General features: G+C 41.0%; 1 protein-coding gene across 2 annotated transcripts in view; it reads right to left on the reverse strand.

The window, feature by feature from the left end:
- Positions 1–25,800, reverse strand: part of Lpp (LIM domain containing preferred translocation partner in lipoma) — a 623,722-nt gene that overhangs the window by 325,425 nt on the left and 272,497 nt on the right. For both annotated transcript variants that reach the window (XM_057763582.1, XM_057763583.1), the window contains exon 5: positions 8,160–8,272. In XM_057763582.1, the coding sequence (XP_057619565.1) occupies positions 8,160–8,272 (113 nt within the window). The remainder of the gene's footprint in view (positions 1–8,159; positions 8,273–25,800) is intronic.

Raw genomic sequence — 25,800 nt, forward strand, 5'->3', positions numbered from 1 at the left:
TGGCCTGAAACACAATTCTTCCTTAGCCTCTTAAGAACTGGGATTCTAGGTGTATAAAACTACACCCAGTTGAACAAATGTAACAATAGAAAGAGACTGGTTGTGGATGCTGTGAACCACTGCCATGGCAAGTATACAGTGCTCGACTTGATTCCCGGCCCCTTGAAAAAGGAAGACATGTGAAAAAGCAGAGGAGGAGGAAGGTACCATGTGAAAGAATTGATATTGTCCAGGAAATACTAGAAGAGTTGCCATCAGCATTAGACTCGCTGTCCACAGGAGTTTACAAGCATACATTTCCACCATCTGCCCAGCTCACCTAAATGCCCAGCCAGGGGCCAAATCAGAACAAAGAGCAAACAGGCAAATTCAGAAACTTTCAAAGATCATGCCAGTCTGGTTAAACACACACACACACACACAGAGGTGGGGGATACAAACACAAACAGACGGAGGAGAAAATCACAATGCCAGCCACCCCGATTGCTGCTCTTCAGCCGGGACCACTATCTACAAATCAGTTAGGGCCCACGCGCCTAAGAGGAAGAGGGTGAAGGGTGACGCAGAGAAGAGCATGACAAGCTTTCTCATCGTTTTATGCATCACGTGTCTCTGTAAGAACACCCTAAGGAAAGGGCACGTGGCTTAGATCGGGTTAGCGCCTCTGCTGGCCAGTCTACTCATGATCCTGCAACACACCCCACTACAACCGGCTGGGGCTTGGGAGCCTGGATCTGCTTCTGTGTGAGTATCCTCCTCCCTCATCATATTCATGGGCAGAGGAAGAGGAAACTTCTGTGATAAGAATCATTCAAACTATGGTAAGCTAGTTTCTGTGGGCTCACAAAGGAAGGTGGCCATGGCTGTGGACTTGGGGTCATTATGCCTAAACTGTGTAAAATGGGAAAATAGGAAAGTATCAGCCATCACACACACACACACACACACACACACACACACACACACATATATGTTTTAAATTCTTTTCAAAAAAGGTGAGTTTGCTTAAAGGTGTCGAATCTCACTTTAAGAAAGGAATTGGGGGGTTTCTTCTTCCTATGTACTGGTAATTCTGAGGCTAGTTCACAATACGGAGTTCACTTTAGCCTTAACATGCCAGCCTCTAGCCACAGCTTTGCTGACCAGCTCTTTGTGGTACACTGCCCTCTCCATCCTGTCCAGCCCCAACTGACCCTTTGTGCATCATTTTCAAGGACTAAAGTAATCGAGGTATGAAAAATAAATGTTAAAGGGAAAGATTGCATTTGAATATGAAAATTTTAACAGTGAACTGATGGAGGAGAGTTACTTTCATTTAATAAAGAAACTGCCTTGGCCCATTTATAGGCCAGCCCTTAGGTAGGCGGAGTAAACAGAACAGAATGCTGGGAGAAAGAAGCCGAGTCAGGAGTCGCCATGATTCTCCCACTCCGGACAGACGCAGGTTAAGATCTTCCCTGGTAAGCCAGCTCGTTGTGCTACACAGAATATTAGAATGGGTTAGATCAATATGTAAGAGCTGGCCAGTAAGAGACTGGAACTAATGGGCCAGGCAGTGATTAAAAGAATACAGTTTCCGTGTAATTATTTTGGGGCATAAGCTAGCCATGTGGGCGGCCGGGTGCCGGGGACGCAGCCCTCGCCGCTCTTATTACAACAGAGTGGCACCCAACGTGCTAATGAACTCCACGTAAAACCTGAGAGGGCTTAAAAAGGAGAAAGAGAGAATTTAAGACAGCTTTTTGCTGTTTGTTGGTTGCGTGCCGCAAAGAAATTGTCCTGACTCAGCAACAGGAAAAAATTGGCTGTTTTAAAATGCCGGCTTTCTGGGCTGTGCCGCCATTGCGATCTCTGTTTGGCTCCTGCTGGAGACAGAGCTTTTGAATGGATCATTTGGAGTAAAGTGCTACGTCTTGCTTGATGGCAATGTGGACTGCTGTGTGCCTGGAACTGTGAGTGACTCAGGGGCACCAAATGGTTCTGACGCAGGAGCAGCTCAGCTCCTCCATGGGAACTCTGCTGGTCTCAGGCAGGAACTACCGTAATTACCATAATAACAGCGCAGTTAAGATTTAGACTGGGCAGGACACTGGCTGTACCGTAATACCTCTAAATGGTGCAACTTAGGTTTTTAAGAAATGCTTAACATTTTAAGAAATGCTCCTGGATAGTAAAAAAATTACAGATTCACAATAAAACAGATTCAGACATAAAAGACCACTAAATGAGTCACAGTGTTGGATGAATGTACGTAGGCTTGAGAGAAAAAAAAAATATAGAGAGAAAATAAAGTTAATGCCCTTAAAAAAAGGGGGATAAAGTCTTTAAAGAGACAGAGTACAGATAGTTATACATTAAAAGAAAAATAAAAATAAGCCATGTGAAAATGGAAAATTCACAGAGAGTCTGAATTCTTTGTATTATTGTGTTTTCTTTAAAATTTTTGACTGTGAAGGAGCTAAGTACAAAGAGACATTTCATTATATGGGCTGCCAAGCTAAACCAGAATGGATATAAGAGTATTATGATTTCAGAATATGGGTCTAAGGATATGATGCTTTGGAGAGGGTCTTCTTTTGTTTTCACAGAGGATGAGACTCTGTGGATTGCGTCTATCCCGATATGGTATGATAGACCACGCCCTCCTGAAAGGTTGCTGTGAACACCTTCAGAAAATTACTTCACTCAACTGCCGACTGAGATGACCCTGACACACAGGTTACACCATGAAAGAGATCTGAATACAGCGCCCCCATTCAGCAGGAAGCAGTTTGGAGAAAAAAAAACTGCACCCATATTCCCAAATATGGTTTATAAATGTTCTTTTACATTTAAAGGGGAATATGATATAGATATGAATAATTTGCATTGGTATGGATTTTAAAGTCAATTTTGTTATATGTATATGTATTTCTGATCTTGATTAAGGTATTGTGATTGTGTAATTCATTTAAAAATGTAATGTATAATTAGGAAATATAGGTTGCTAATGGATAATCATCGATAATAGTAAAGCTTGTAGTCGTGCTAGTTAGATTTTCTAGATGAGCATAGATATATTTCAGCTAGATAGGCATTCTTCATATCTTTCAAAGACTGCAGAATATGGCATTTAAATGTTTTAATAACTTAGGGCTTTTCATGACAATGAGACACGTCTGCTCCTGGCAGCACCAATCTACTTCAAGAGGAAGATGGGCATTGAAGAGGCTCCTTATGGAGTTTGATAGCCATTTGGGCAAGAAACTGCTCTTGCCTGGACTGATGCATAAACTGGATGCAAAGAACCCGCAGAGAGAGGACTGCTGAACTTGCCTGAAGGTGAGATGGTCTTTTGGGGTTCCTGACTCATGAAAGAGTCTGCGAGACATTCTGCAGGACACAGCAGATAGTGACTGAACTGTCTTTGGAATTTCCTGCTTCATGAAAATGTGTCTGCTGGACACTATGGGCCTGTAGGCCGAAGATGGATGCCCCAACGGTACAAAAGAACTTTGGGTGACTGTCCAGGCAGCGAGATGTCTCTGTCATTTCTAAAGTTTGAAGTTTCTTATTTCTTGTTTACTTAGGTAATATTATATCCTTCTGGAGTCTTTGATGGAGTTGAAGAATGGTTAGTTATAGTTATAGTTTTCCTTAGTTATGATAAAAGATAAAATAGATAATATTGTAACTGTAATTCTTGCTTGATAACCGTTTTGTTATATGTAATTTTACTATGTTAAAGTTAAAGCCTTTCTTTTTTGTTTAAACAAAAAAAGGGGAAATGATGGAGGAGAGATACTTTCATTTAATAAAGAAACTGCCTTGGCCCATTTATAGGCCAGTCCTTAGGTAGGCGGAGTAAACAGAACAGAATGCTGGGAGAAAGAAGCCGAGTCAGGAGTCGCCATGATTCTCCCACTCCGGACAGACGCAGGTTAAGATCTTCCCTGGTAAGCCAACTCGTTGTGCTACACAGAATATTAGAATGGGTTAGATCAATATGTAAGAGCTGGCCAGTAAGAGACTGGAACTAATGGGCCAGGCAGTGATTAAAAGAATACAGTTTCCGTGTAATTATTTTGGGGCATAAGCTAGCCATGTGGGCGGCCGGGTGCCGGGGACGCAGCCCTCGCCGCTCTTATTACAACAAGTGAACCAACCAGTTTTTTATATATATGTAAGCACTGGCCTGAGTAAAGATAAACAGAGAAAAGACAACCAACCAATTGCAACTGTTGCACACCAGGAAAGGAGAACCAAGCTACAGAGTCAAACCACAACCAGGCCAAGCAAAAGGTGGTTTCCTGGAGGTCATGGAAAGACCAAGCCATAGTGTCACATACAGGGCCAGTTAAGGGAGCTTGGGAAGCCATCAAGCAACTCAGAGCTATGTGCATGTGGTTTGTTTTCTCCGTGTGTGGTATATGCACATGAGATCACACGCGTGCATGTGTGTGTGTGTGTTACATCTAATCTATCAATCTATCTCTTTATCCACCACCATACCATTGCCTCACTATATAAATAGTGACATAAATTAAGACAATAGCAAACCCCTACCAACTAAATAATAGAAAGAGTTAAAAAGTCTGATGTCAAATTTCCTGGAAAATAAGACCTATTAAAAGATATTTTAAAATACCTTACAAAGGATATTCTGTTGTCTTATCCAAGTGATAAGCAATGTTGTGCACCTGCTCTTGGGCTGACCAAAAGGAGAATTTGCAGACTGTGACATCCACTAAGAGCAAAGTGCCAAGGTTGAACTCCTGGACTGCCAGACGGAGGAGGCCAAGTTCTGAGGCTAGACTACCTGGAGCATAATGTGCCTACCTACTGAGTACATTCACTTTATTCTGAAAGAGTAAAGAACAAATGAAAGCAGGGACTGTCAATGGGCCAGTGCAAACTTTACAGGCAGAAAAGTTAAATGGATTCTGGCAAAGAAAGCAAATCAAATCTCCCATTTGTGTTCAGTTTCATCATTCCCATAAAAAAAAAAAAGTGAATTCTCAAGACAAGAATACTTCTTTGCAATAAATATTTATTACATTTGTATGGAGGTTTATATAACATATATCATAAATGCACAGAGCCAAGCGAAACTCCAGCAGCACCTGTTCTTGCCAGATACAACATGCAACCCCCTACTCTGCATCCGAGAGCTGACGGCTTAAGAGAGTACTAAGACAGGCCAAGTACAGTATAAAAACAATCAACAGTGGAAGTGGGGAGCTATGGCCAAAAGGGAAGGCTTCTAGGTGAGAGTTCTGTTAGAACAACAGTATCTACAGACACCTCTTTGAGTCTCAGACTCCCCATTTTCAAAGAGGGTCGGACCAGCCAGGGAATTAATTCCATCAGTGGAGGATGGAAAGTGCTTTATTCTAGACATCTCGCCCTAGGGTTGGATTCAATGGCCACCAAACTCCCTTTCAGCCCTGAGTATCTTGCAATCGCCCTACTTAGTAGACAGTCTTCTGGCTCCGAGTTGAAAATCTGGCTGGAAATATAAACAGACTTCTACATAAAACACACATTTACCAGCTATGATTTGGAATTGGCAAGATGAGGCTTTACCAGAGTTGAGAGGAAAAAGTGCAAAATCGTCCCCAGTGATTACACTGTTTTGGCTGCACTGAGTTTCATCTAAAGGTGCTGATACAAGGCCAGAGCAGGGTCAGCCGCTGTCACATCCAACTCACTCTTGCCCGACAGAGGGACATGGGCATCGTTTTTAAGTTACCAAGAATGTCATAGGAAGAGCTTCAAAAACAACTCCCTCTCCCTACCAGATTTGTCCTTTTCCATTTGGCAAACATTGCTTTATTTTTTTATCATCCTCCCTTCTGTTTTACAGAGAACATAAGCCAACATGGCAACAGGCTTCTTGTTTATTTCCTTCCTCTTCAAAAACAAAGCCATGGCTTGAGTACATTTATCAGAACAAAGTCCACATAGAAAGGGACTTTTTGTGACTTTCGTGAAAGCCCCAGGAACAGGGCAAGGACGCCACTTTCACTGCTTCTGTTCGGCACAGAACTGGCAGTCCTCGCCAGGGAAATTAGACAAGACAAAGAATGAAAGGGGGTCCAAACTGGAAAAGGAGGAAGACGCATTGTACCTGTTCACACAAAGTGAACACACAGACAAGTCCAAATATCAAAGAAGCATTATTAAATTAATAAATTCAAAAAATTGCAGGATATCAAATCAACCTATAAGGGTAAGTAGGTTATTTATATTAACAGTCAACTCTGAAAAAGAAATAATCAAAAAAGTCACATTCATAGTAGCTACAAAAACATAAATAAATTGGAATATAATATTTTAAGGATATGAAAGATGTTTACAATGAACTATCCAACACTGATAAAAGTCAAGCAAGGGGTAATTATTTTAAAGAGTCTATGTTCAGGAGTTAGATGATTTTTTAAATGGAACCCATGGGCAAAACTTTCTTGTAACTGTGATTAGTAACTTCTCATAGTAACAATCATAGCTTTATTTTTATCAGCTTCATACAATATCTATTACAATCTTATTATCATTGTTGCTATTTGATTTACATAGTATCAGCAGGAATATCAAAATACCACCTAGTTATATTAACTAGTCCATTGAAACACATCGGTACTTTATCACCTTTTTAAGGAGGGGTCGTTACCTTCTTTCTAAAGGACAGCTAGATGTCATCTGCCCACAGGCATTGCCTTGGAACATACTTCTCAACTACTTTTCAAACTGCAGACATTTAGCAGCAGAAATATTCAAGACATACCATAATAGATTTAATAACAATCCAGGAAAGAAAACAGAAGAGAATTTTAAAATTATGCCCATTAACCAATACACAAAGAAGCATCCCAATAATAAACAGCAGCATATAAAAAGCAACCAAGAATATTTCATTAAAATACGACTAAACCGCATGAAAATATACTCCACAAGAATCCATCTGCTTACAATGCCTTTCTACCTTAAGCTTCTGTTTAATGGCGCTGTCCTGAGGAGGTTCCACTCACCAAGGCCACTCTGGCAAGTCCACCACATGCCTGCTTCCCCAGCACATAACCCCACCTGAATACACAATGCCGCTCATACTCCCTTTCCTTGCAAAGCCTTGCAAACTAGTCTTGCCTTTCGTGCCTTAAGATCTCCAGTGCTCAGATAATATCTACACTGGAACGAAGACTATTTGGAAAGAATTGAATAATTTCTGCTTTGCTCTCCCAACCTAATCTTCAAGAGAAAGGACAACAGATCAGACCCTAGACAATTCTTCCTTACAGCTTCCCTTCCATCCCATTCCCTGGGGGCCACTGCAGACACACATAGGCGAGCACACTAACTATCAGAACAAGCCACACAACAGTCAACATTAACACAGTGTCCCTGTGTTGTAAGCCATAAGTTTCTGATGCTTGACTGTGCACAAACAAACACCAAACACCATGACATCTCATCTGAAAAGCCAGGATTTCTCTAAGACAAGTTCTGCATAACATCACCTTATCTGAGAATGGCAATCTTAGTAATCTTATAATTTTTCTGTGCTGACATGATGTCTTCAAGCTTAAGCGGGGCTGCTGGTCACAAATCACTTTTGGTCAGTTTCTCTTGCCACTCAACATCTAGCTGCAGTTAGTTACTTCGTACTCTCCTGAGCACAAAACTCATATATCACTGATACGCATCTATAATATTCATCTTTGAAAACCTAAAAAAAAACGGCCCTACGGTGTCTTGCTATTGCTTTCATGAAAACAATGTAGCTGCCAGTGAGAGTCCACAATGAATAAGCAGAGCCTTAAATATCACTTACTTATAAGAATACAGAGCTTAAGGACAAAGAGAAAAGATAAATTTTAAAGGCCTGGGTTTGTGCCAAAAAAAAAAAAGTGTAAACTTCTCAAACACATTTCTTTTAAAAAAAAATCACCTTAGGTTTTAAAATGAAATTAATATGTAAAAGTTTCCCTTGGCTTCAGACTGTAAGCCAGAAGAACTCTGAGAAGTGCGGCTTGGGCATTTTGCATTCAAGTATGTTAACTCCTTGCAAGGTGCAAAGCTCCCGATAGACCCGAGGTAAGTGCTCACGACACAGAAATCACTGGTGAAGTCACAGACATCCTAGCATGTCTTATCAACCTGACATCTCCGTCTGCTCTTACCTGCACTTTGAAAGCACCTTCATCCAGCGGTGGAGGAGGAGGGAAGTGTCCAGGGCCAGGAGGAATGGTACCAGGGTCATCCAAAGGTGGAGGTGGGGGTGGGAGAAAATCACCTAGAGAAAGGAAATACATATGCTATTTTAAGAGGGATACCATTTCACAGTACCGTTTAAAAGATACATCTGCTGACAATTTACTGAAACTGGTTTAGACCCAGTGTTTGCCTTATATAAAAAAACTTACCTTACTTAGCTAACATGGATTTAATTGACAGCCTTAGCCACCATAGGAGAAAAGGCCAAATTTGATATTATAAAATGGCATAAAAGTTAAGTGTAGAGGGGACAAGGACATTAAGCAAAGGCAAGGGGTGTGCTTGAGGTGGGGACTAGGGACACTGAAATAAAAGACTTGATAACTGGCATTAATAAAATCCTAACCAAGCAGAGGAAGACAAGATTTGTAGATATGTAAAAATAACAAGAAGTTCAATTTATGAGGAAGACAAACGTTGAGAAGTTAGCTAAAATAAAGCTTGCATACAGGCAGGACAAAGGAAGGCTGCGCTATCATTACCTTCACCTGTATGACCTGGACAACAGACGCACTGTACGCAGCAAACGAATACCAGCATACAAGTCACGTAAGCTACAACATGAACAAAGTCAACTACACCATAGCAAAAACCATCGGAATCCAAACAGGAGAAGTAAGACAAAGTAGCTGGGTGCTAAACAGCTAGGTGAGTCACACCCAGAAGGAGTCCAGCTTTCACCGTGCAGACAAGGAACCAGACTAGATGAGCGGACACTTGACCACAAAGTAGATAGTTCAGATATCTAAGTACAATACACTTAAGAGACAAGAACGTCCCCAACCTCTTCAGCCAGCAAGAATGCACATGGAAAAATGATGTGTGTCTACTGATGTCTGAGGCAAACATCCAAAGCTGTATGACATGGTATGAAATATTTAAAAGGGTTTTAAAATGAATTTAGTTAGGAAATAGGACACCAGGGTTGGCTTATTTTTTTAGCCATTGGAAAAAGCATTTTTGTTGTGCCTTTAAAAATGTCGTTTCGATGCTCCACTTAGAAGTTTTCTGTACATGTAAGTCGCTGTTCCTTGCATTTCAGCTTTTGAACAATTGGTGAGGTACAGGAAGCAGGCTTCAGAACCAGACTTCTAGATAATACCAAAGTGTCACAACATGGATACCTGGAAGGAAAGTCAGTCTAGGACTAGAGAGAGGAGTCCTGTGAAGGATGGAGAGTCAATGGGGCTTTGAAACACCTGGACTCCAATGTCTTTAATACCTAGAGTGCTATACTGGGAGGGGCGGCTAAGAGCAGCCAGGTCTAACTCTGCCACACTCAGCAGCTGAGACACTGTCCCTTGAGCCATCCCATTCAGTCAAATGGGCTGTGCCTAGGCAGCTGGCAGTGGGTTGGTTGATTTCCATACCTCCCTCCCCGTCCTGCAATCACCCTCTATGAGAATACTTCTCACTTCCCAGCTCATCAGAGCCTCTGAGAGGTACTGGAAGATACAGACTGCTGGCCTGCACGCCCACAGACAATGACTGAGCAGCTCTGTGTGTCAGGGGGAGGGGCACCAATGATTCGCTTTTCTAAAAAGCCCAGGCAATTCCAGTGGCCCCAGTTCTTGGACCATACTTCAAGTTTCACCGAATTTTCCAGAGAACATTCTATACTTGCATAAGAACCCCAGGATTAGAAAGGCTACAAAACTTCTGTCATATAAGATCTGCCTGTATCTCTGCCTCTCTCTTGAGAAACACTTTTTCTCTCTTTCTCTCTTTCTTTCCTTCCATTTTTTTTGTTTTTGTTTTTTTCTGAGATAGCATTTCTCTGTGTAACTTTGGTGCCTGTCCTAGATCTATCTCTTATAGACCAGGCTGGCCTCGAACTCACAGAGGTCCGCCTGCCTCTGCCTCCCGAGTGCTGGGATTAAAGGCGTACGCCACCACCGCCCGGCTGAGAAACAACTTTCTAAACATGTTTTTATCCTGTTACAACTTTAAAGCCTCTAACAGTTCCCATCCGTTGGCCACAACTGGAATCTCCAAGAAAGACACCTAAAACTAGGGGTGTCCAAACTCTCTCATATGGATTTGATTCAGGGAGAATCCTTGGGATTGGACAAAATGAGAGGTGCCAATGTTTCTTTAAAGCCTGGGGGACTCAACTTGCAGCAAGAACTGAGGAAGTCTGGTGTGGCTGGACACCTCGTGAAATTCTACCTTATATCAGCATGAAGGAGAAAACTATGTACAAGGTTTTACATGATGAAGCCATGACGAGGTTATTCCCATCCTAAGTTTCGATTCTAGTGTTCTCTCTGGGCCTGTCTTCTGATCTCCTTAAAGCAATATTCTGAGAACCTTCTGATCCATGAGATTCTGTGTGACAGTCAAAATTATCAGAGCACCATACACTATTAAAGCCGACAGCGTTCCTGGCATTCCTATCACACAGGGAGAATAAAAGGCACACGAAGAGAACAAAATGTCATAGAAAATTCATTAGAAAATAAAGGTACAGTACTCTGTCTCTGAGATCCCTTCTATGGACATTCCTCCTCGCCCCATTTCTCTATAAAAATGAAATATAGAGGTGAACAGGCTGGAGATAATCCTGGAAGGATTACACGGACAGAAAACTGATTTTTTAAAAAAAGAAAAATAATGTAAAAACAACCAAGTTCCTAATCCTTAGCAAGATCATGTAGGTTTTTAAAACCCAACTGATAACCTTTCAACCATCAAATACTAACTCCCACCAAGGTTTTAGTTCTGCAAGTCCAACCATTCAAAGGTTGGTTAATACATCCTATTCTGAGACTCACATTTTAGAATTAGAGACAAGAACTAGTAAATGTCATGCTAATAGGAAACGGGGTGGGGTACTGGGAGGAGAATGGAGGCAGGGGATGCACTGAGAAGGGGTGCATGGGCTGCATATCCAGAAAGAACTTGGACAACTTTTGAAATCACTCCAAGAATGATGACAATTCTGATGTGTAGATGAGCCGCCAGCAGACAAGCATGCTCAGTGTACACACGTGATAAGCACACACAATATGTATTCTCGGGGAGAACCGTGACCATGATAAGCTGTCTTAAGCTGAACCATAACCACTTAGGTTTATTCCTCTTGTTTCACACTGGGAGAAGGGGCACCCAGCTCCTTGTCCTTTCCTCTTAAGGACTCCTATGTTTGTGTTTCAAGTTTGGATCCCACCATCCCTGAAGAGACAGGGAGAACCTTTGAATGCCACAGTGACCATGTTTCCACATCCACCTGAGGGCAGAGGGAGAGAGACTGTGGGTAGGCACGGACCCGGGAGCCCCAGGGATATGAAGAACTTAGGTCATTACCAAACTGTGAGCTGAGCAGCAGCGCTTTGAAAACTATCTGAAAGGGCTGTGACGTGGCAGGTCAAGAGAAAAATGGAAGCCTTGTCTCATTCAAGGAATCACTGTCTCCATCTCCTCAACCTGTGGACTCCTCTGTCATAACCAAAAATATGAACCTATGTCTTTCTCCTGGAGATGAAGCTGTTTCACATGCTTCCCCCAGAGGTTGGTTATCCTCTGACAAGGGGAGGTTGCCAAACTCATGGATCCAGACACTCCTATGAGAATATCCATCCTTCTTCTCTCCCTTCCTCTTCTTTGGGACATGGTCTCTATAGGTGAGCTCGAACTTGTAACTCTCTTCACTCAGCTCTTGCTTCAGTGTCTGTTTTCTGGGTCTGACTGGACAACTCCAAAGAACAGAACACAGCATAGCAACTGGAGCTCAGTGAGTGTGGTGGCTCCCGCAATGAGGTTACGTGGAGAGGAAGTAGGAAGAGAAGTCTGTACATCACCCAAGTACACCCAGAGTCCCATAGAAAGACGGAGCCTCCCTCACAGAGCCCTTATTACTTAGTGTCTAGATTCCTGGTCTCCCAGTGTACAGCTCTTTTGAAAACTAGCTGGGGCAGTGCTCACTATCAACATAAATAATGGGCAGTCCTGGTTGTCCATCTTCATCATCAAAGACTCAGCAACAACACCTCCCCAGGGAGGAAGCCTCCACTGTCCATAAGAAGAGATGTGACATCAACTAAGGTGCTTTTAGTTGCCACCTGGACAACCTCACATTGGGGCTCCTGGAGATACACAACAAGGCACTGGAACACTAATCCTCGATCCTTTTTACATCCTCATTTTCTTCTGGTTAACTAAACAAATTACTAACTCTGATGATATTTAATTCTCTAACAGAAAAAAATATTTTTAGGAAAATACTAACGTTAAAATTACAAATGGAAAACATGTCTTAGGTGAGAAATATGCTAATTACCCTGTTTTGTGCCTACTTTCACATATGCATGTATCAAAAGTTTACATCTGACATGATTACATAAGCTTTTATAACTACCACCCTGCAATTAGAAATATCATATATGTAAGCGTAAAAATACAGTTGAAACACAGTATTCATGAGCATGTAAAAAGGCGTATGTGCTCCTAGCAGGAACAGAAGTAATATCAGCTAAAACATCCCTTTACAGTACATTGCAAAGGGTAACGAGTACTTAATGATATTTACAGGCCTTAATTCGGGAATATCCACATTCAATAATTCATCCTGCAACAAAGTAACATAAAAAAAGCATGCAACAAAGCAGAGTCTGCATCTTCAACATGATGCAATATAGAGAAAGCCATCACAATGCTAATCAGTACAGTCCTGCCCACAAAGAATCTGCAGTACTGTGCATGGGAAAGCAGGAGAGCCATCAGGCTGATGGTGTCCACCCGCTTCTGTTATGTATGCACCCATTCTGCTCTCTGTGCACCGGGTATTACTCTAGACCAGTGGTGCTCAACCCTCCTAAAATGCTGCAACCCTTTCATATCACTCCTTATGCGGTGCTGACCTCCAACATAAGATTATTTCCGTTGCTACTTCATAACTGTAATTTTACTACTATTATAATCTGTAATGTTAATATCTGCTATGCAGGATATCTGCTATGAGACCCCTTTCTTGGGGTCTCATAGCAGATATCCCCAGGTTGGGAACCACTGTACTAGACCCTAGAGTCTGGATGTCACGTGGCAAGGAACATACTGAAGAAACACAGAGTCAGAAGGGGAGTTGGTAGGATGGTGGTGGGATGCTGCAGCTTTAAAGAACAGGATTGAGAAATGCCTCACCAAAGTGGCATTTGGGGAAAAACTTAAATGGAGTAAGGGAGTGAGTCACGAAATATCTGGGGGCAGGATAGGAGGAACGAGTATATTACCAAGTGGAAGAGACGGGCAGGCTCCGCACAGGGCTGCCAGCACGGTGCTGCCTTTCTACCCGGCTCTATGGAAATAAGAGGTTGGCCGGAGCTTACGGCAAAACAAATGTTGTTTTGTAGTCCTCTCCTTCTTAGTTAATTCCATACAATAAATATGAATTGTATCCTTGCATTTTTTCAGAATCAGAAGAAAGATACTTTGAAATGAATCGCAGAATCTACTCAGACTCAGAGTGTAATTTTAATGCATCACTATATTTACCCAAGCTAAAATTTAATGTGCTGTCATCTTTCTAAATAACTTAGCTCGAAATGCTCTTTGAGATTCTCAAATTAAAAGCAAGAAGACTTATTATCTTTCAAGAGGATGACGTCTCTCCACTTTCAAATTGGACAGTCTCACTCCATATTTAGCTAATACCGAATTTCTGGGACTTCACTGTCTTCAACAATCCTCTTGTTTAAATTCCAGATAAATTCTCTGTGCAGCAGCGACCATCAGTGTGCTGTTTCTAACTGAGCATATTATACTTCTCTATCACATAGCAGTTTCGATTTGCTGAAAAAGAAAAATCATTTTCTCAGTTGAAAACACGGAATGGATTTCACAGAGTACGAAAAGTGAAGGAGGATTTGGTTCAGAAAGATGGACTTGAACCAAAGGCACGTCTGAATTTGTCGGGTGCCACTTGTCTGACAAAAGCATAGTAATTGCTATCCAAACAACAAACCACGTCCATATATATTCTGACTTCCAAATGTAGGCAATAGAAATAAGCAGGACAATGGGTTAACCTTGATGTGTTGGTCTTCTAGCAGTTAGTGAGACACCCTCAGCCCCAATACTAGAATGTGAAATTCTCAGTGTGAAGACAACTGAAAAAAAAATTAGACGTTATCATATGGGAAAAGATCAACTCAAAATCAAAAAAGGAGAAAAAGAATCTTCATTTACAACTCAGAAAAGAAGCTGGCAGTGAATACTGGCTTACTGAAAGAGTCTCCCCAGATTATCCCATCCTGTTAGAGACAGGCCATCCCCTGGAGTGCCCATCCAATACAGAAGGTTCCCTTCCAGTTGAAGGCAGCCACAGTGTCTGAGGGGGTGTGTTTTCTCAACACAATGCATTGGGTAACTGAAAACATTTTGCCTCTGTTGATTCTGACTGTGAATGACCATCACTAATGACAATGTACTGAGAACCACCACAGTACAAATTCTGACTCTAGATTAACTGCCTGTCTATTTGCCTTCCCTACTAGACTAGGTAGGAGATAGCTAAAGATGGCTTCCTGGTTGTTTTTTTTTTTTTGAATAATTTATCATCAGATTATTACTACTTACTGAGAATGTGTTTTCTAAGGTGCATGTAGATATTAGTAAACATGTATTAGATATAAACTCAAATGAACTGTGAGTGAACACATCTATTTTTGCTACAATCAAGTTTGGTCCTTTCCAATTATTGATGGAAGATGCAGCACAACTTCTACCTATGAGACTAGTATCAGGGATGAGAGGTCTTCTGTGACCCTGGCAGCCAGGCAGGGAACCATGCCAGTCTCAAAGGACCTGTCAAGTTTTGTTTTGCTGTTGCTGTTGTTGATTTATGTCTTCCTGTTTGTTTACACCTTAAATTACTGAGTCTGCCAAGTGTAATGACCGAGTCCTGAACCCTAAATTACCATCTGGTCTGGGGGTATTTCAGCATCCAGGAGGGTTGCAACTATCTTCATTGCACTGGATTTTTCTTCCCTGACCAAAGATCCGAGAATAGACGTTCACGAAATCTATAATCAGTAGGTATCCAGAAAGTTCTACAAATCCCCCAAGAATTTCTGGGAAAAAAGCCTCATTCTGTAAGGTTGAAACTGTGATGGAACAGGGAATAGAGGTGAAATACAATTCCCAAACACCACTGCTAGGGCTGTAGAAAAAAATCTGAATTTTATATCTTATTATTTGCTTTTTTATTTTAAACTTTACTGTATAAAGAATAGCAACCCCACACACACACACATCAAGATTTACCAGCCCCACACTATACAGTTCAATGAAGTTCGATGCAGTTAGAGCAGGCATACAAAGCAGAAGTGGTGGAACTCCATACTAGGTTTTATACTTTCTCTACTGAACATATTTTATACACTTATCTGGTGTAGGAGTTCCTTCTGTCTATGTGTTAATTTCATTGGTTAATGAATAAAGAAAACTGGTTTTGCCTATAGCATGGGAGGAAGAAGGCAGAGTTAGGGAGACGGACGTGCTAAAATTTTAGCAAGTAAGCCACTGCCACGTGGTAATATACAGATTAATAGAAATGGGTTAAATGAATATGTAAGAGTTAGCCAATAAGAAGCTAGAGCTAATGGACCAAGCAGTAATTTAATTAATACAGTTCCTGTGTGGTTATTTCAGGTCTAAGCTAGCCAGGCGCCTGGGAACCAACAAGTGGCCCTCTCTTCCTACACTTATTTACCACCAAAAATGAAAAGCCCATGAAAGAGTTAGAACCAGGAAATCAGCTTTATGTCCCCCTTTGCAACAACTCCTGTTACTTGCCTGCATTCAGTCTCTCCTCCTCCACCACTATTTAGCTTCTCTTCTTCCCTTTTCTCTATCACACTTCACTCAGATGTACCTTTGTTTGCATGTTGTGCTAGTTGGGTTTTTTGTTTTGCCAGCCTGACATAAAAGCCTGAGTATCCGGGGAAGAAGGGACGTCAATTGGGGGGGGGGGGGTCCACAGAATTGGCCAATAGGCATATCTGCAGAGCAATTTCTTAATTCATGATTGATTTGGGGCAGGGCAGTTTAGCCCACAATGGGCCAAACTCATCCTTGGAAGGTTGTCATGGGATATTTAAGAAAGCAACCCGAGAGAACCAGGAAGAATAAGGCAGTAAACAGCATTCCCACATGGTCTCTGCATCCAATCCATCTTGAGGTTCCTTCCCTGCTTGAGTTCTTGCCCTGACTCCCTTCTGTGATGGACTTTGTTGTAGAGGTATAAGATGAAGGAACCATTTCTTTCCCAAGGTGCTTTTAATCATGATGTTTTAGCAAAGTGATAGAAAGCTAATATACACATAAGCATATATTATTGGTTTGGTTCTAAGAATAGGGATGCATTAATGAAGTAATAAGCATTGGAATATCCCATATATTGCCACCTACCACAGGAACTAGAAGGCACCAGTCTCGAATTCTTAAACTGGAATCTTTGCATTGTGAAGCCAAACACAGGTATTTTGCAAAGCATCCTGGAGATGCTGATATGTATTCCCACTTAAGCATCACTGATCAACATGAATGACAGTCAGAGGTCACAAATGGAAAAGAATCAATAATTGAAACCCAATTCTCAACAGAATTGAGACTAAAAATGCATATTAGGATAGAAACTGACGAAGTCTGAGTAAGTTCTACGTGTTATTAATTTGTATATGATAACTACTTGCTGTAGGTAGGTTTACACTGACTACATAAGATGCGAATATTTGGGTAAACTAAGTAATAAAGTATCCTTGACACAAGTTTTTGAATGTTTATAAAGTCTGCAATTGTTTCGGCATAGCATGCTAAAATTCACTTTTAAATGATAGAAATTGAACTGTTAAGAAAATTTCAATTATAAAGACTGAATAACTGAATCATTTCAAGCTATTAGATGGAGAATTTTGGTGCCAGTATGGCGAAGAGCCAAATAGTGTAGAATACATATCCGATCCAAACTCTCCTGAGCTCAAAGCCCATGGCAGATTTGAGGTGAGGAACTGAGATTTCTGGGGGGAAATAGGAAGAACAGACCCTTCTTACAACTCCTAAAAGCTGAAGACCACTGGAGGGGTCCCCGGTAGACGGTAGGAACTGGAATAGGACTTCAACCAAAAGCAGCCTAAATGCGGTTTACAGCGTGGGTAGGCTGGTAATCCACGCTCCGACCATAGGAGCAGAAATCCCAGTAATTACCATTTCTCCATTGTCCCTTCCTCTGTTTCAGGAAAATGCAGACATGAATGGCCACGTGACTAGGAGCCTTCTGCAACTTCTCCAGTCTTCATCTTTTATGCACTTCAAGTTCTTGCTGAGAAATTCTTGTTACTATTTATATAAAATGATGCCAACCATTACTCACTCTCCTTCAACCCTGCCATTTATTTCATCAAGCCTGAAGCTTAGCAAATGCATAAATGCTATAAAAATAATCAAATAGAGACACTCACTTCACTTCAAGGTGGTTGTTTTTTGGCATGCATTTCCCCCCCACAGGAATACTGGAGCTGACAGGTACTTGCTCTAAAAATTTACTTCACCACCTGCTAGCTGAAATATTGCTTCCATGGATTTATATTGTATTAAAAGGTCACTGGCTGTTTAAGTCTTAAACAGTTTTAATCATTCTAAAAGTCTCTTAGCAGTAAGAAAGGAAGCTCAGAACAAACAGCAGCGGGGACTCTAATTAAAAGGGCCAATTCATCTAATTTTATTTGGGGTTAATTATTCAGGATTCACTCTTTGATGTGTAAGGAATAGCAATTAGTAATTTTAGTGATTTGAGAATCATTGGAGGTGTAATCAGTTAAAATGAGTGAGTGTTTACAACACAAGATGGTGAATTAGTCTCTCTCAGCTGGAGAACAGGAACATTAGTCGCTGGGAGATGAAGGCAGAGGATTTCCAACCCTAGTAAGAACATTCACTTCAAAAATCAAACACATGTCAACAACCACCTAGCACCATTTCTCTGAGTCACACTAAACTGCAGAAGGTTCCCCCAAACTGTCTTCAACCAGGTCACTTTTGCCACTCTCCCCAGCTATTTTCCTCTGATTGCCTCACTGCCACCATGGTAACAAAAAATGTGCACCACAAAGAAGAAACTCTAAATGCATATGCCATTAACAAGCAATGCAGACTCGCTGATCCCGTTCCATGTTTCTGATCACTGTATCAGCTGAGCATCAGTGACTAAATCTCTAGCCCGGTACTCAAAATCTGACTTAGATAACGCTGGCCACAGACCGGCTGACCTCATTCTATGCCTTCTACTTTTCTGTTCATTTTATCTCAGTTTCTCCACATCACAAAGCTGAAAAATGCCTAATTGTTTTTGTCCCAGGCATCTGATCTGAATGCAAGGGAACTATAATAAATTACCTTCAATGTTTTTTAATTTATTTTACTATTCTTCATCTCTACTGCTATGTAAATATTATACTTAATGCATAGTTACCTCATATTTAGACTAAAGAAATGGTCCAAATGGTTCCATTCTTCCCGAGCTAGGACTTTCCAAAGTAACATCTATACGAGCCAAGACAGAGTCTCCCAATGATGCCCTTATGCATCACCAAAACAGTTCTAAAGGAGAAGGATCTACTTCGAGATTTCACAACTTGACACAAAACCATAGTAAGAAAAACAAGCTCGTGCTGGCAAAAGGGAAAACATCCTCCAATGGATAGAACGGACAGTGTAGACACAAGCCCTCGACTTGGGGCAGACAGATCCTGTGGCAATCAGGGTAGGGTTTGGGGAAATAGTAAATAGAAGCCTGTGAGAAGCCTTGTTTGGGGTTCCCCAAGATTTGACAAGATCACATTCTGGATAGAAGGAATTCTGTAGCTAGATGAAGACTCTTTAAGAATATAGAGGAACTGACAAGATCAGTGGGTATGGTCCAGCACCCAAATACACTGGCCAGTTAGCATCTTTTAGGTGCAAACAATTTCTCTGGACATCAGAAGTTCCATGCACACTTCTGTTGGTTGAGCCATGTCAGTGTATATGCATAGGTACACAATAACCATACATGTGTATATCAATGTAAGTGAACAGATCAGAGGAGTTATCAGCTCCACCTCCTCAAATCTAAACCATTCTTTTGTGCTGAGAACTTCTGAACCTAATTATTTTGAAATCCATCCGAGATCAGTGTAGACTCTAATGCTGTAAAGTATTGCTATACTTTGATGAGCCTTACCCATCAGCTTTCCCTTTCATGGCACCCTTCCAGTTCTCTAGTGACCTCATCCCACAGTCTTCTTCTTTGAGAATAATTTATTTTAGTTGTTATAAATGACCAAGAACATGTATTTGCCTTCTTGTATCTCTTTGATGTGTATAATTTCCAATCATATTGCTGTAAAAGATGGGGTTTTATTCGTTATATAACTATTCATGTGCATTCTTTCATTCACTGGCAGAGTCCTGCTTGAGTCTGTATCTCAGATATTGTTTAATAAGAGCAGAGATATCTCCCTGATCTAGAGATTTCATTATCTTAGGTTATATATTCACTAAGGAGATCTGTGGGTCATTCTTTACTTTAAGGAAATCCTAACATGGTCTTCCTCAGTGGGCGTACCAATTTGCACTCCCAGCAACACTATGCAAAGCATACGTTCTACCATATTCTCATCACCATCCATTACTGCTCATCTGTAATAGCCACTTCAATAGGTGACATGATTACTCATTGCTGTTTTGATTTGCATTTCCCTGTGGTGAGTGATGTGAAAAATTATTCTGTATATTTGTTGCTGTATATTTGTTGCTCATCTTCTTGAGAAATATTTAGTCATTTTATATGTTTTTAGTGGGTTATTCCTATCGTTTTCTTGAGTGGTGATGAATTCTAAATATCAATCTCTTTCCAGATAAACAGCTGTAATGTTTTTCTCATTTTTCTGGGTGTCTAGCTCTTTGCTTCATTGACTGTTCTTTGTTGTGTAACCTTTGATTCTGAGATTGTTTTAGTTTTTCAGTTTTACATTTATTGCCTTTGCCTTGGGGGTTTTATTAAGGAAAAAAAAACTTTGCTTACACTAATGTGTTGAATTGTTTTACATATGTTTTCTCTAGTAGTTTCACAGTTTTAAATTACATATTTAGATTCCTGACCCAATTTTATTTGATTTTTTTAATGTACAGCGAGAAATGGAGATCTAGTTTCCTGTGCTTGCACACACACATGGGCTCACACATAAACACATATGCACACACACACACACACACACACCACACGCACACATGCACACACACACACACCTTTCTTGACATCACGTACTGAAGACAGTGTCTTTTCTCCAATAGATGCTCTTCATGAATTGTGGCATGCATCAGAGGGCTCTCTCCTCTGCTCCCGTGGTCTATGGATCACCTTTCCTATTGGTGTCTCTGCCATTGGGTCACCACAGCTTGATAGAAAGTTTTGAAGCGAGGCACTGTTCACCTCCTACTCCGGTAATTGTATAAGAGTGTTTTGAATGTTTGTGGTGAAACATAAATTTTAGACTGTTCATCTGTTCTGTGTTTATTAAGACTGTCATTTGTACTTTGATGGGAACTATACTGAACTGAAGACTACTGAGTTGCCACAGTCATTTTAACAATATTAATTTTCTAATCTATAAACCTATGATATTTCATTTTGGTGAGTCCTTATGAGTTTCTTTCACTAAAGTTTTATGATTTTCTTTGCACATTTCACACATTTTCTTCCTTAAATATTTTCCTAGATGTGTTTAAATTTTGCAGCCATATTGAGGAGGATGGCTTCTCCCTTTTACTCAGCCACTCTGGTGGTCTGCACAGTTGTGTCTTTTCTACTCCAGACCCAAAAAACCCTGCTCATTCACACCTTCCTATCAGTACCACCCAGTCTGCTGGGATTTTGTTTGATTGGCTTTATTTGTTTATTTTTCATGTAGAAGCCCATGTTCTTCCTGAACATGCAGACCACACAATCCTACACTGATATCCTTAGCTACCCCAAAGACTTTCTCCACCTACTAATTCTCTACAACACATCTACAGCAATTAACATTGGTGCTATATGAAAAATATTGAAACATTTACCCCACTGCCCTGTGCCGTCCCTGACAGCAGCTAACATATCAGCTTCATAGTCTATCCCAAGAGCACCTCTTCCAAAGACTTATACAACTAAGAGTAAAAAGCCTTGAAAATTTTTGCTGAGTGTGTACATGCATTCTTCTTCTTCCCCCTCCCCCAAGTTGAATCTCAGCCACCTAAGTTAGTCCTTAAAGAAACAACTTGAAAAAAGTGCAAAGATACTGGTCTAAAAATCTGTGGGAGTATGGGAGGGGAACAGAGAGACAAGACAAAAAGAGGAGAAGGCTGAGGGTAAAGTGTGGGAGAGGATGCTGGTGCTTGACTCTAAGAAAAGCCTCATCTGAGAGTTCAGAACTGCCCCAGAAGAGTGTGCAGTCATGGGCTTTCCCTGAGATCAAGTTTACACACACCTGCTTTCCCCATATAAGGCTTTCTAAAGAGACCTGACCCAGCGTTCCTCGTGTGTTGTTTTCTATCCAGAGGGAGAAGGAGAAGGTAGGGATGAGAGAAAGAGAAAAAGTGAAAACTAAACAAGAGGCCCAGCTCGTGAGACAGCTCTTCCAAAAGAGCTCCCTTATCCGCCCATGCCCAGAACATGAGGACTTAGACACAGAACACAAGCAGCCTTCATTGGAGGGTACATCACGTGCAAATCACTTACTAGGTTCAGAAACTTGGGCAAACTATGAGATTCTAGGTCTATACTCCTTTGCAAAATAAGAATAACAGTTTATATCTTAGATACTACTTAGGGTTGGGCTGTCTTTAAAACTTGAATGTCCTATACAAATGTATATTTGGTTTAACTATGAGGTGGTTTTTTTTTTTAATTAACTTAATGATCCCCTTTTCTTCACAACTATTTAAAAACTCAAATATAAAAAATATAATTAAATATGCTAAGTTTACTAGGAATGGCCCTTACTTCATTTAGTTCCATAGACACAAGGGCAGAGTTGAAGAGACAGAAAAGAAAAAGAAATGTGTAACTAGAGATAGCCAGAGGAAGACCTCACTGCTGATAGCTTGGTTCTCCTCAAAATATCCAAAGCACAAAACTCTTCTGTAACAGCCAACCCTGCATTCCCCTGGGCTTGGGTATCACCAGGCAACTCATTTTTCTTACTGGACAATCTGTTCTTAACAGTTTGTAAGATATAACAAAGAAATGTGACAAATAGCAAGAAGAGAAAAGATTTGCCCTCAAAATCAAATGTACTAGCCAAACCAAAACACAGACCAAATCTGGTGACCAATATACACAATTCAATGTGCACAAAGAACATTGGATCTCTTGCCCCATGCTACTCTATAAACCATACCCAATATGTAAACATGCTCAAGTCCTGCATCCAGTAGAAACTTGATAGGAAATCCAAAATCCACTAGTTTATCATCCAATTATCAAGATAAAATGAAGACATCAATAATTAGGAAATTCCCTGGAACAAAACAAGTTTTGCCCCTAGGAAGGTAGTCCTCCATTTCATTCACTTCGCCTTCCTCACTCAGACCCAGAGGTCCTGTGATGGAAGACAATTCCAAACAGCAGTGTCTGATGACGTATTCTGGGCACCACAGTGCAGGCACCTTGCTATTTTAGCAGACTTGTTTCACCAGCCCAAAGACATAATTTAGCTGAGTGAGGAATTCCTTCCTTCCTTTGACTTCATTTGGCCAGCGGCCTCGAGAGGTCTACCATTCCTTAGCACGATGGATTTATTGCACCCTTATACTCTTCCAACAGTAGTTGCGGTTCTGAGAGTCTCAAGTTCAGTGAGCTCAGCCCTGGCATTTGAGGGGTTCCCTGTGTCTCCTCCTTAAGAGCATTTGTCCCAGGTTCATTTGCCAAGGACATGGTAGCAGTTCCCTTCCTGGCACTTACGTCTGCTAATATTACAGGGCTTCTGACAAAAAGATTCACTTGAGGCTGGATATAAATCCTACTGATACTCCCACAATGTGGAAGTAGTCACTAGGCAACATTATAAACCTACCAAATAATCAGGTTGGAAGGAAATTAGAACAGAATAAGAAAGTTCAACAGTCTAAGGTTCACAAACAATTTCTAAATGAGCAAATGCCCAATTTTTGCTTTTACAAATAAAGCTTTATTGGAACACCGCCACAACCATTCAATTACTTATTATGTATGACAACTTTCTCATTCCAGTGGCAAAACTGAGAGAAGAAAATACTACATACTCCTATAGTCTATATAAAGCAACTATGAGGACTTATAGAAAAGCTTTCTGATCTTGATCTTGTTCACAAACTCATTTTATACGAAAGAAAATTTAGATTCAGTAAGGGTACACTTATTATCAAAAAGTCAAAAAAATATTTTTAAAGCAAAATATCAGACATTCTGTACACAGACTGGGTAAACACTAGTTCTGACTGATCTCTCAGGGGATTCTATGTCCCTTTCAGATGGAGTTGTGTTGAGATACTGTTTTAAGACATAGTAGAACTTGAGAAATTCCTTTTCCAAAAGGAGAAGGAAGCAAACAAACAATTTCAGTGTAATGTGGCCTCTGGTAGTTTTCCATTGTTTCTATAGCAAATTACCACTTTAGCATTTAAACTAATGGAAATTTCTGGTCTTATTGTTTTATGAACAAAAGTCTATCGTGCATAGCAGGGAATTAAAATCAAAGTATCTACAAAAGTGCTTTATTTTATAAAATTTCTGCAGAGAACCTATTGTCTCACCACCGCCCAGCTTCTAAAAGTGGCTCTCCTTCCCTGGAATATGGCTCCCTTCCTCCATCTTCAAAGCCAGCAAACACTCTTTGGGTTTTCTCTCATAGTCTCTATCCAATACCTCTTTGCTGCCCTGCACTGACTTCTAAGGAAATTCCTGTGAATTTTGGGCTCACCCTCAGAATGCTTAGCCATGTAAACTCATAAATTCCCATTTATGAATTCCCCTTTGCCATGTCATGAAACTACTCACAAGTTGCAATGATCAGGACCTGGCATCATCCAACCAACCATTCCACCTGCCAGAGAGTGCCATGAAGGAGGCAGTAGCACAAAGTATGAAAAGATGAGAGAAGAACAATTCCTTAGTACAGAGGGAGTGCCCTCCAGCTGGGGCATGGAGTGTCTGAAGCTCCCAGAACTTCCTAAGAAATCTTTCCTATTTCAGGATCTTTTCTAAGTTTAGACATTACTTCAACACTCTATTTTGTCCATCCCACATTGTTCTTCTCTTTGTATCTCTATAATTTTCAGCTAAGACAATTCTTGACTCTACCTGTGGGCTGCTTTTCTTTATCTCACTCCATCAATTTAAAAAGAAAAGGCTTCCAAAACTTTTTGAGGCTTCCCCAGAGGAGGATGGTCCATATCAGAGCCAAGGATCTGAGAGTTAGTTAGTTTATGGCTTCTAAGCAGAGGCTAAGGAACAAACCATGGGCAGAACTATACCCAGGAAGTACACCTGAGATGATGAAAAGCCACTGTAACTGAATTCATCTCTTCAGACATACACACGCCTGACGCTAGGAGATGCAGAGTTATCAGCCGGTGCTACTGTTAGGATATAGCTGGAAATACTAAATGTCTGTTTAGAAAAACTATAAAGAGTTCCAGGGAAACACAGGCAATAGTGTGTCAATACAATGTAACTGCATCTGTTAAGGTCCTGACTCTTGAGAGTAAAACTGATCTAGAAAATAGCCGGCTTGAGAAAGTGCAGAGTGCCACGTTTTCAAGTTGGGGCCAGAAGGCTATTCACAGGAACCCTGTAATGCAGATTACAGCTCTTTAAGTGCGAAGAACTTGCTTAATAGCTTTTAAAGACCCTTTCAACACTGTTGGTTTATGACTCCATGACTCAAAAGACGACAGTCAATTAACAGCCAAGAGACTCAGACTTGTTTTTAACTGGAGTAGCCAGAAAATAGCCCCTGCTGTTATGGCAGGGCAGTTAGCTCAAGTGCATGGAGGCACTCACTGAACGTTATACATAAAACATAATTCTCCAGGCAAGATCAGACAAACAGCAACCAGTAATGTGCACTGCCAATGACTGACCCCAGCATGCCCAGACCTCACGGCCATACTGGAAATAAGCTTCCAGTAGTTTTCTCCAAAGTGAAGTCCTGCCTGTCACTAGCCGTCCTTTTCCACAAGCATCTCAACTGTCTCAAGGGAATAAAGAGGAGTTTGGACCTTGGGAAATTCCCCCAGGAATCTCTGAACTGGCTTCATGGAAACAGTTTAGCCTTCATGCTCAGTGGTTACAGAAAGTTTTGGTGGGTAGAAAGGCATGAAGACGGGCGAGTCCTGGCTGACCTGGCCAACAGCAAGGAAGCTGGCAGGGATGACGCAACACGACACCTGAAATGAAGGTGTACACATCTCCAGCCTTCACAATAAAACCCAAGGAAAATACCAAATTACCAAGACGGAAAATTCCCACCATGAGCAACGAGACTTACCCAGAAG

This window comes from Chionomys nivalis, chromosome 3, assembly GCF_950005125.1.
Source record: "Chionomys nivalis chromosome 3, mChiNiv1.1, whole genome shotgun sequence".
In the NCBI taxonomy this organism is placed as follows: Eukaryota; Metazoa; Chordata; class Mammalia; order Rodentia; family Cricetidae; genus Chionomys; species Chionomys nivalis.